Source organism: Castor canadensis, chromosome 15 (genome assembly GCF_047511655.1).
Source record: "Castor canadensis chromosome 15, mCasCan1.hap1v2, whole genome shotgun sequence".
Taxonomy (NCBI): Eukaryota; Metazoa; Chordata; class Mammalia; order Rodentia; family Castoridae; genus Castor; species Castor canadensis.
The window spans coordinates 54309502-54322285 of NC_133400.1; the positions used below are offsets into that span (position 1 = coordinate 54309502).

The following is a 12784-nucleotide window of genomic DNA, read 5'->3' on the forward strand; positions in this document are numbered from 1 at the left end:
TGATTAATGAATATAATCTGGCATAAATGTTGGTTGATATTTCATATACATTAACCAAGTAAGACAGAGTAGAACAATTAACATCATAGTTTCATTGTCAGTGTTGTATTTGGATTCTTTGTTCCATCAGATAATAGTTTTTGAATACTGGAAGAAAATTTTCTCCATTTTTTTTGGTGTTATTCCCAATGTAATACCTCCAGAAACATTTTAATCTGTACTAACACCTTTTCCATCACTTTAACTTTAGACAAATCAACAAAACAATCAACCAATCTGTGGAGAGCCGGGTAGTAGAAGCCTATGAGGACATAAGGCAAGATGCAGCTTAGCTGCTTTCCCTAAATTGTTTACATTCAGAGACACAGGAATACAAGTTCTTCTTGTTACAATGACACATCCCTCCCCAAGAACTGCTGCTCCACCTCCTTGTTTACCACTGGGTATAAAAGACCCTGAAGGAAGATGCGAGGCTTTTGGAGGAGGGAGGATTGCTGAAGGGGTTTTTGGCTGAAGGGAAAGTGCTGAAAGGAAAAGAATTGCTGAAGGGGAACTGCTGAAGTTAAAGAGAGAACATGGGACAGTGCAAGTCTGAGGGCAAAGACTTTAAGAGAGATTATGCTAAAGAAAAGCTAAGAGAAAATGTGGGACAGAGCGAGTCTACAGAAAGAGATGTTAAAGAATAGAAAAGACAACTTTGTAAGTGAGGTTTTAAAGAACTGTAAAGGAATAAGGCCTTAAAGAAAAGAAGCAAAGAGATTAATAGAGATAAGAAGCAATGAGGCTGTTGCATGTTTCCACGTAAGTGCCCAACACACCTGATCCCATTTTCTGTCTGTCTGTCCTGTGTCCTTTCTGCATCTCTCATCACCCCCAGTTAGTCCCAGTTAGGTTCAGTAGTAATAACCAGGAGTGAGGGAAAAGCTTGCTTCACCAATCCCTGATTTGCTTGAAATACCGACACCATGGCATTTCAACTCCATAGTGTCACTGAATGTAGAGAATTGGAGAAGTGTTAAGTACACCATTGTATAGTATTTATACCACAGGGATATAGCATAATCTGAGTATAGGTAATAGTAAAAAGTGATAAATTTATAGGATCTTTTCCCACCCTTTCTTTTCCTTACATGTTACCTATCAAACAAGGCAGACTCTGATCCATAGGTCCTCACAGCTTGGAATCTCTTGACTTCATATTCATGATGTGGATCTTAGGCCCCTATACTTCTGGGAAGCTGGATTCAGAGCCTGATCCAGACTTGAAGTTCACTTCCTGTGTGACAACAGCATATGGCATTTTGTTTTCTTCCAGCTATTTGTATTTTTTATTATGCTAGGAGCCATTGATGCTATTTATATTAATTCAATGGGCGGTATAAAATGGGTGATATCATTTTATTCAATTATTAGTTGGAAGCTTTTATATGGAGATACGTCCCCCATCTGCCATTTGTTTACCTGTGGTTAAGTACATACAAAAGACAGGATAAATGCTTGATTCTGTCCTTTTGTTAGTTTCATTTGGTTCCTCCTCATGATCTTCAGATAATCAATTTTGATTTTAAATATGAATTAATGGGCTTAAACATATTAATAATGAGTTTTAATTCACTGCAATTCTTATTACTGAAGCTCAAACTATCTCATTTTGGCAGTGACATCCTCTTCAAGTTGTTTCCAGAATCCTTCTAACAAGATGCTTGTATCATTTGATAGCTTCCTTTCTATGACAACATCTTCCAGGATCATTTTGTACATTTTCTGTCCCATACCTGGGACAAGCCATATGTCCTAAAACTTTTGACATCTTTTAATGATAAATTGTACTTCAGATCAAAATTCAGGTGCTAGGGAGATAAAAAGTGGTTGATTTTTCCAGGTCTTTTCGGTAGACAGGATTAATAAATTACATATATATTTTTATGTGTATGCATAAAAATAGCTTCTGATGTCCATGCCCAAATTTTTACTTTAATTCATTATAGCTTTTACTCCTTTATTCCATCCTAAGAACTCAGATTCTCAAGGAAAAAGGACATTTCTCTTTGTTAGGGCATGTAGTGATTATTGTCTGTATTTTCTTCCTGTTGGCCCTCATTTAGTTCTTATTCCCGTAAGCAATTAAATAGCTAATGCTCCTGGTTTGATGTGTCCCCCAAAGACCCATGTATTAAAAGCTGGGTCTCCAGGTTGGCACTTTCAGCAGGGGTGGAATTGTTGAGATTTGGAACCTAGTGGAAGGTCCTTAAGTCACTGGGGAAGTGCCTTGAAGGGTATTATGGGACCCCAGACTCTCCATCTCTGCTTCCTGGCTCTGGATGTAAGTTGTGTGCTCTGCTATGATATGCTTCCTTTGCTAGAGAGAGGCCCAGTGAAAGGGGTTTCCACACCTTGGACTAGAAACACCAGAACCAAAATAAAAAATTTCTCTTTATAAGTTGCTTCAGGTATTTTAATATAGTAATATGAAGCTAATACATCAATCATCAGTTCTTATGTTGATGTTGCAAAGGCTTTTGGCAGTAGTAGTTCTGTAGCAGATAAAAGGGGTCATGTGAAGAGTATTTTTTCTTAAATGTAAGTAACAATCTGTGTTCTGTGTATCTGAAAATTAGTTTTTTCAAAAAATAGACCTTTTGTTTCCTTAGGAATCTTTTGACTATATCATTCCATTTTCACCTGATATAAAGCATTGCTGTTGAAAATTCTAATAGTAACCTAATATGTCCCCTTACAAATCAAATGCCCTTTTCAAATAGATGACCAAAAGATATGCATGCATTACTTCTTAGACCAGTAATTTTACTATAATGTCTTGACATTTTGTTGTTTTAGGTCAATATTAGTTATTAGTATTCTTCCAACACTTTTTTTTAATTTCAGGAAAATGTACTGGAAGTATAACTTCTAGTTATTTGTTTGCCTTCATTTTATGTAATTGATTTTACCTTTCTTCAATGTCACTTTTAATTTTTAAAAAAACTTTTTCAGTTTTGATTTTTAAAGTGATCCCTTTTGCATCTTTTAAAGCATTATCTATTGTGTCTGCCCTTACATTTCTTCTAGTCTTCAGTTCTGAAATACTTTTGAGTCATCTGTTCATCTTTCTTCTGATTTATGTAGTTCTTCCATGTCATTTCATTTCTTAAATACCTTCAGATCATTTTGCAATAGTAAGTACACTGCAGTTTTGTGGGTGCCTTAACATCTTCCATTTCCCATTGGGGTGTTAGTTTCCTTGTTCTTTTTCTATGTATAATTTATATGATATTTAACCTAGAGACTATTTGCTTACTTTTATACAGTTAGATTTCCTGAAGTTGTGGAATGTGACAGGATTCAGGCTTTAATTCCACAGCATTCATCCTGTGTTTTGCACATTGTGTTTAAAGGAACAGCAGCTTACCTTGGGGCTTTCCTGGCTTTACTTCCCTTCCTTTTTTTGTGGTACAGGGGCTTGAACTCAGGACCTTCACCTTCAGCCACTCCACCAGCCTTTCTGTGTGAAGGGTTTTTTTGAGATAGGGTCTCTCAAACTATTAGCCCAGGCTGGGTTTGAATGGCAATCCTCCTGATCTCTGCCTCCTAAGTAGCTAGGATTACAAGTGTGAGCCACTGGCACAAGGCACCCTTCCCCTTTGATCTACACAACCTCTTTTGTCTACTGCCTCTATCTTGTTGAACTTTTATTCCACTTTTCAGCAATTCTACCTCAGTATGAGGTTCTGTCCTGGAAGGGAGCTGTGCCAAATTGGTTTTGATTACTCGAAACGGCTGAGCTGATGGTAATATTGAGGTTCTTCTGTCCTCAGACCCATCAGATGCTACCCCACTGCTTCCTTCTCTCTCACACAAACCACACCATGCAATGCTTTGGGCTATTGGTGTACTGTTTCCACCTTTGGAGTTTTTTGTTAATGTCATTAGCATAGTTTTAATGAGGTACTGAAAAATTATACTGTTCACATTTTCCCAGAATCCCTTCTACATAACTTTAATATAGGAAGTATGTGAATTACTACTGCTGTTTAATTCATGCTTTTTCTGACACTTCAGAGCACACTTCACATGGTATCATGTCAGATCAATCCATGTTGTTTAGATCCAGGTTTCATTATTGAAACTAAGCTTCATCAAGGCCTTCAACAGTTCTTGTATCTGTTTGACAAACTCTCCTTACTTCATGTCAGCAAGTACTGGACAGTTATGACATTCTCAATACATGGGCCCAATTATGTAGCAATATACCCTTATTAAACAGAGATTAATATACATTATGGTCTGTCCTTGAATGACAGTGGATAGAAATAGAACTATTAAGTCCAGGAGGACAGGAATGCTGATTTACTTCCTACACAACTAGAGTGAGAAATAATAGAAGTGTCTATCCTTGTCACCTCTATATTCATAATAAATGTACATAGTATGTACAAGAAAAATAGAACTTTCAAGATGTCACATAAATAAACCACGTGAGGAAAAAATGGTGGTAGTGAACACACTAACATATGTGTTACAGTCATACCCCTTTGCCTGCAATTTTGTTTTCCATCATTTCAGTTACTTGTGGCCAACTGTGATGGTGAGCCAAAAATATTTCATGGAAAAGTCCAGAAACAAACAATTCGTAAGTTTTAAATTGTTCATTGTTCTGGATGAGATGAAATCTCATACCATTCTACTCCATACTGCCTAAGAAAAGAATCATGCCTTTGTCCAAAATACCCTCATTGTATATACTACTTGCCCATTAGTCACTTAGTAGCCATTTGGGGTTATGAGATCAACTGTTATGTACCACAGTTCTTACGTTCAAGTAACTGAACTTAATAATGATCCCAAAGTGAAAGTATAGTCATGTAGGGAAGGCACCAGTGTATAAAACACTGAAGGGCAGATTAACACTGGTATTATGTGGCAGTGGTGCAGGATGTATAGGAAAAAGCCTAGTGTGCTGGGGTTCCAAAATACTTCCCTTGAAGCAGGTACTAAAATCTGCAGATGTTCAAGATATAAAATGGTATGGTATTCATGTATGATCTATGTGCGCCCTCCCATATACTTTAAATTGTCTCCAGACTACTTACGATACAATGCAAGTGCTCAATAGTTATAATGGATTGTTTTAAAGAATGACCAAAAAAAATCTACCTGTACATATGTTCAGTACAGTTTTTCCCCTCAAAATATTTTCCATCCATGGCTGGGTGAACACACAAATGTGGAACTCATGGATAAAGAGGAACAAACGTATGTGCTGAGTTCACTGTGTTGTTTCAGGCATCCATCAATGATGGAATGCATCTCCTGAGAGTGAGGGGCACTACCACAAACAAGATCTGAGTTTTCCTGAGCATCTAAGACTCCCATTCTTAAGTATAATCTTCAAAATACCCAAGGAGAAAAGGAAGCCTTGAGTGCTCTGCAGAATCTTCTAGGTCACTGTACCATGACTTTATGGTGATTTGGATCTGTACCTCTGCAAAGGCCCTGTTGACAAACAGACTCTACAGCATCATTTGTCATTTTTGATGCTTCTGATGCTTGGATTTCACTGTTTCCATGCTACCTGCCAAAAAAGCTGTAACTATCAGAACTACCTGAAAGATTTGGCTAGCAGCATAAATAATTACACATCTTTAACAAAGTCTGCTTTTCTAAAAACACTAAGAGAGTAAGTAAAATAAAGGGGAGAGTTGATGAGGAAAAAAAGTAAGAAACTAGACTTTTCTAAATATGTATTGTGGTTTGTTGAACAGATAACTTGTTCTACAAGTGCTCTGTTCATATGAGAGTACTATAAAAGTGCTTTTTTTCTTTCCTTTTTCCCCTCTGTGGGAGAAGGGAAGCAATGGAGGAAATGAAAGAGTTCATTTAAGTGCCATAATCATGTAAGACTAATTTATAAAAGCTCAATCCAGCTTTACTGCCACCACTGGCCCACAGAACTTCAGTTGAGAAGACTAATTGAGATTCTTTGGGTGACCTCCCTTGTCTTAGCAGTAATAGAACACCTCATTAGGCATTCTGTGCCTCCCACTTCTCTGGAATACTAAGTGTGATTCTGCATGGCCCCAGTTTAAAGCTTTCGAATTTCCAAAAGACTCAAATTCACCATTATTGTGAGGCTACCAGTTTTGTTTTGCATACCCATTTGCTTGTTTGTTTTATTCCTTTTATCTCAAACTAAAGTTGCATTTCAGAGGACTATATTAGTTGTACTGGAATAGTTTAAAACAAAAACAGCAACAAAAAAACTGTGTACCACCTCCAGCTCTGCAGCACACAGGCTGAAGTATCCATTAAAACATCTTCTCTAGTAGCACACTGGAGAAGTGCTTGCTATAAACAAGTACTGATGGAGTCTAGAGAAAAGAACAAACTTCACAAAATCTTATTATCTAACAACTTTCAATCCTCTATTTAGAGGAAAGATAAGAACATTTGACTTTTATTAGACCAGTGAGAATGTGGCGTCTGTTTGAGTATTGTTATTTTATTCTTTACTAAAATGACAGATTGTGGACTCTTCTGCATAGTCTTCAAAAACACCTACAGATGTCTGAAGAATTAGTATCATGAGACACTTCAAATATTTAATTAGAAATCTCCCCACAATCTTCATATCCAATATTATGGGCTTGCAAAGAGCATGGACTGAAACTAAAATAGTACCAAGGTCTCCAGGCATCTGCTATTAGTGTTTTATCACTACTACTGATGGGTTCATTTGTATGTAAGCAATGGCATTTACATACTTATGTTCATGTCTATGTGTGGGGACAGGGGAGGATATATCTGTTATAAACACACATATTACCTATTTGTCCTAAGCCCCAAGTTTACCTGAATTATTCCACTTGTGATTTTCACACAAGAAGAAAAAAAATTACAGATTTGCCTTTAAAATGTGTCATTTTTTTCCAGAGAGATTTCATAATTATCTTACATTCTCCAAAGTAAAAGGTAAAATTTCTCATTGCTATAAAATTCCAGAAAGTACTTTTCTAATTGGAATTGCAATAGTGTCTTTGAATATAGTTTTTTCTTTTCAATTTCCAAATGATATTCTGAAAGATGTACTACTAGTAAATGAAACTCCACTGATAATTCATTTTTAGCTTTTAATATATTTTCTACCAAAAAATCAAGCTGTTAAGACAGGAAAATATTACTGGCTTTGCTATTACAAAAACAAGTGAGAATTTTTAATTCACAAAGGGTGAAAACACAAGACAGATCTCATTGTACAATATTACAATAAATGATTAGCTGTAGACTAATAAAACACTTAAGACTTCACATACACACATATGTACTTTGAAACAAGGAACACAGGACAGTTTTAATCTTTGATATGTTCATGACCACCAAGAGAAAGAACATCACAGATCACAGATTTGAGTCTAAATGTTTTCCAGGTATACAATCAAGACACAAGCCAGCCCTAAAGCATATCGTGTTATTAATGACATCTCTAGGCAAATATAAACATTCTGATTTGGAACTTCTCACCCAAAACAATCTGCTTTAGCTGTCAAGTAGTTTGGCTTGTTATCTATTTAACAAGATCACAACAACAAATACAATATCTTAACCACATGACTCAGAGAGTGGTTTCTTAGATCAAAAAGGTATTTGTTCCCAAGAAGGCAATCTATAAATTATAAATGCAATCCTAGGAAAAAGAGTCATGGTCACAAGTCATTCACTTTCAAATATTGATGAAGAAATAAAAAGCGTGTGTTGGGAATGGAAAGAACAGAAAAGCTATGGAATGAGGAAAAAGTATCTACCATAGGAAACATTGGATTCCATTGATTTTTTTTTAAATGAGGTATTAAGAGTAAATGAAAAACAAAAAATAAAGAACCAAAATGCACAGCTTCAGTGGAAATCGCTAAACCTCATATAGTTTTCTTTATTAGATCAAACATTTCATATACAGCAATTAATCTAGAAAAATACATTTAAAAAATTTTCAACAGACCATGCTCCCTGTAACAAAACCTTCCAAAACCTTGTTTTATTATACAAATCAATCTACATTAGTAATGTAAAAAGAAATTCTCAAATTTAGCAAATGTCATTTTCCATCCAACGTCCATCTAATTTACATGTGGGTTTCCACTATTCAAACCAGAGTTAGAATTCTGTAATAATTTTTCTAACATATTCTGTACATATTAAATATTCTAAAAGGTTCCTCTTGTAGTGCATTTACCATTTAGCAAGTCTATTCAGTATTTTTTTCCAGTACCATTTGCATTACAGTGATCTGCCTGTTAAATGTAATTAAAATCTAAAAGTGCACACAGTTAACTTCCCCAAATAATGGCCTATTTCTGGAGGCAACCTAATATTCATGGAAAATATTACCAATAATATCATGATTAGAAATGTAGGGTTAGAATGTGCTCTGAAACTATACAACACAATTATACATAAGCTAAAAGACATTAAGTCTTTAGCCCATATTTACATCAAATAATGTCCATTTCCACAGGGTGATACCAAAAATTCAATATGGCACTAGATATAATCAGGATTGTTAGCTACAATTCAGTATAGCAAGACAGCCCCAAAATACCCTGAACTGACTTACACTAAGTAAAACTCCAGTATATCACAGTGTTTTAAGTAATATTAGTGTGCTGCTCAAACAAGCAACTAAGATATCCTATGAGGATGCTGTGCAACACAGTAAAAGACAGCAAGCCTTCATCAAGGGACATGTGGATTCTAGTGACTCTTAGTACTTAGACTGCCACTGCATGCAGAAACCCTGAAAAAGAAATACACAGGTTTCAGAATAGTTATACTTCATCTTGTTTTAAATGCCCAAGAGTGTTTTCAAAGTAACTGATAGTACTGTTCTACCTCATGAAGAGTTTACAAGTCATGAGAAGAAATTCTACATTATCCAGTTTGAGAAGGAAAAAATGTAGTTCTTCTTACCAAATTATCCAGTGTATATGACTGGTTAGAAATCTGAGCTTTGATTTTTACTGTTATTCAGAGTATGAAATGCAAACATTCAGGATAAAATGAATCCAAAATTACAGTCATATCACCTTGCAACAAAGCAGCAAATATAAGGGCCTAGCAGACATCTTCACACTCCCCCTTCCTTTCCAGTCCCTCAAAAAAGTGCAAAATCAGAGTCACTGCTTGGTCCAAAAACAAAATACATCATGTGTAAAGATATGAAGTCTGATGGAATCCAGCTTCTGTTCCGCAGGTTGTCTTCCATTAAGAATCAACGTCCGAAGATGGCACTTAATTCCAGAAGAATTAGTTCTACAATCTGATTTTGGTACACAGTATGAACTGCTATATTACCAGTCTCCTTTTCTGGCTTTAATAGGGTAGGACCAAAAACAATTGCTATACTCTGATAGGTCATTCGGTTTTTCTCTCCATTTTCGATAACTCTAAAGGGGGGTTTAAAAAAAAAAAAAAAGAGAGAGAGAAAATAAAAAAAGAGGGAAAAATTTCAAATTGTATTATAAACCTAACAGTCTATGTTTAGAAAAGATAAATAAGGCTTACTTTGCTAGAGTTAACACATAAATTTTTTTAACCAAGTGGAATTCAGCCTGAATGCCATATGAAGTTTGCTTTTGAATAAACACAGCTGAAAGGTACAATTATGCATATTGTAACAAACTTTAATGTTTGGTAATTTATTTTAATCATTAAAATAGGACAGAGACTTAAACATATCTTACAATTCAGGTAACAATGATCCATCCCCTAGGTTAATGGAGGAGAACGCTTACTTCATTAGGCCACAAAGATTAAAACTTTGAATTTTATGTTTCTTTTTTAAAAAAAGATCTCTTTAACTGGTATCACTTATTTCAATATTCTAATATTTATTTAAGATGAACAAAATCAATTACTAAAGTGGCTATGTAGTAACCTAGAGCCATGATGAGTTTATTTTAGGGTAATTTAATATACCTCAGTTAGTAATCAATTTCACCTGCACATTAACTTCAGTAAAAATGTTTAATGCCTACTATGTGCTAATCATTATATGAACGCTTCGCATACAATACCTATTTTAATGTAGTCTTAACACCAAACCACTATATCTATAATGAACTGACACTACAAACAGCCGAATACCTTTTTGTAAGTTATAAAGACAGCAAGTGGCACAACTGGGAATCAAATTTGGGTCTGGGTAGCACTGTCCTTGTGAGCTTCCCAATGTACTCGACCATATATCAGACATCCTAATGGTGTAATTCTCTTACCTTTTGAGGTGTCTAAAAAGAATCTGCATTGTGTCTTGATTTGGTTTGGGCAACTGTCTGATTAGATCCTTAACAGCAGCAACGCGCTGTCTTGGTTCTTGTTCTGAAAAAGAGGTAACAACTAGATATCTTGCAGTAAATTCTTAGGAAACTGAAAGCAATGATGGTTTGGAAGCTGAGATTTCACAATACACAGTGACATCTGGTGGTCAAATATTTCCGGAATAAAACAACTCATTGAAAAAACTTGTCTAAAATAAGAAAGATCGAACAGAATGTGGTGGCTTAATCTGTACAAGGATTTTCAGTATCTTTTAAAAAAAAAAAAAAACAACAAAAACATGAGTGGAATTATATACTTACTAATTGCATTAACAAAGTCATTAAAATGATTAAATGTAAAAAGAGGTTCTGGTAATTCTCGAAAAAACATTTTGAGTGCTCCAGTGATGACATGAATGTCTTCCCATTTGCTATCATTCAGGTCCAATTTCTCATCTGAAAATCAGTAGGAATAGCAAAATTTAAAAACTTACTTTAACCCAATTTTAAAGGATATGAATGACACTTGGAGATGTAACAATAAGGCACATAGTCTTACCATGATTAACTGCAAATCTCAGCTTTTGGATCACTGCAAGATTGCCACTTACTCTGTAGATCCCATCAATATCCAGACCTATGAGATAATGACATAGTACATTTAAAAGCACTTGTTTGCCTCTTTTGAAGATGCTTCCATGTCAGCTGTTGGATTGGATTGGATGGTTTGGTTTAGAGAAAGGGTCTTGCTATGTTACCAAGGTTGACCTCAAAATCCTGAGTGATCTGTCCTGCCTCAGCCTCTTAAGTAGCTGGGACTGCAGGCCAGTACCACCCTAGCCAGCTTCAGCGTTCTTACTTATTAGCTTTAGCATAAGATCAAATTGCTTTTTGTAGACTCTTAGAAAGAAAGAAGGGTGGCAATTCATAGTGATTTCTGTTTCACAAACAACAATAATTTTATTTTGCTCATCACACAGACTATGGGTTAACTCAAGGAAAACCTCTCATTAAATTTAAAATACTAACAAATTAAGGTAAACTTTTGTAAGCACCTGGGGACAGTTTTAAAAAGTAAATGAAGCAGGTAGATAAGATCAACCAATCCTGCTGGCAGAATGGCTCAGGTGAAGTGCCTGCCTAACAAACGAGAAGCCCTGAGTTCAAGCCCCAGTATGACCAAAAAAAACAAAAACAAAAAATGCTGAAGATCAGCCAATCCTTTTATTTGCAAACTATTTCATAAATGTAAATGCACATACTGAAGAACTCTCTTCAAAGAGTTTTCTATATTCAATGCTTAGGGTAAATAAACTTAATACGAGCTAACAACTAATGGTTCTAGAAAACAATGGATCATTTGATAGTTTATTACTTTTCTTTAGGTATGAAACAGAATCATTTGAAATTCACGTAATTTAGCCTGAAAATTTCAGATATCCATCTAGTGATGATGCTACAGATTTAACAAAGCATAGTATCCAATTTGAATAAAGACAAGTAGTGCGCTGTCTTTATTGTCACGTTGATAAGTCAATGAAACAAGATCCGAAACTGCAGAAACTACAAATTAAATCACACAAGTGTTTTAATTGGACAAGATGTTTCTAATTATTTACAGATATAAGTTAATGTGATTACAGCCAATATACTGGTAATTCATAATAAACTAGAATATTATAAATAAACTAGAAATTAATTTAAGGATTTATCTGTTTAGATTCTTTACAGTTGATTTAACAACTTTAAAATGTCCTCTCATTTTTATTATAACAGAATAAAATCTAATACAATCTCCTCAGATCTTATACACTATCATATCAGCCCTTAATAAACTCAGTTTCACAAACACTACTGTTTTCAACTGTAGTTGAAAACAGGCAACTCCAAATGGCTTCAAAAAATACAATACACTTAATTAACCACAACATATTAAATATTCAATAAGTGCCTACAGAGGTCTTAATTTGAAACAGGTGCAAACAGTACATTTTTTGCAAGCAAAATGCTTCTCTTAATATTAAAACGAACTTTTGGTTGCCTCACTCAAGATCATAAAAACCCTAGGGATTTTGATGGCAAAATAATGAGTGGTTTGCTTAACATGTAAAAAAAAAAAATCAAAATCATTCTCTTACCATGTTCTTCGACATGCTCAATGCATAACTTCACAAACTTTGGCACTGTGCCATTCTCTCTCTGACACAGATTCGCAAGATTAGATCCAAATACCTGATCTGAAAGAGATTTGTTTAAAAAAAAAAAATGAGCCAGCTTGCTGAAATTTTAGTTCAGGAAATGGTTAAACTATTCAAAGAGCAATAGTAAACATCCAGTGGATCCCAATACCATTTGCCATGACCTATCTCGGTACCCTACCTACTTCTGCAATTTCACTTTAAGTGATGTTTCTTTACTAAACACCATGAATACCACAACTCATTCTTGCCTAAGAACCTTTGTATTTTCTATTC

The 12784-nt window shown here is 35.0% G+C and overlaps 1 protein-coding gene across 6 annotated transcripts in view; it reads right to left on the minus strand.

Moving 5' to 3' along the window:
- Positions 1 to 7113: 7113 nt before the first annotated feature.
- The window catches only part of Arhgap12 (Rho GTPase activating protein 12), a 118625-nt gene continuing 112954 nt past the window's right edge, over positions 7114 to 12784 (minus strand). For all 6 annotated transcript variants that reach the window (XM_074056222.1, XM_074056221.1, XM_074056220.1 and 3 more), the window contains 5 exons: positions 12449 to 12547; positions 10870 to 10947; positions 10632 to 10766; positions 10269 to 10371; positions 7114 to 9437 (listed from right to left, as the gene is read on the minus strand). In XM_074056222.1, coding sequence (XP_073912323.1) covers positions 9263 to 9437; positions 10269 to 10371; positions 10632 to 10766; positions 10870 to 10947; positions 12449 to 12547 — 590 coding nt within the window. In that variant the 3' untranslated portion in view covers positions 7114 to 9262. The remainder of the gene's footprint in view (positions 9438 to 10268; positions 10372 to 10631; positions 10767 to 10869; positions 10948 to 12448; positions 12548 to 12784) is intronic.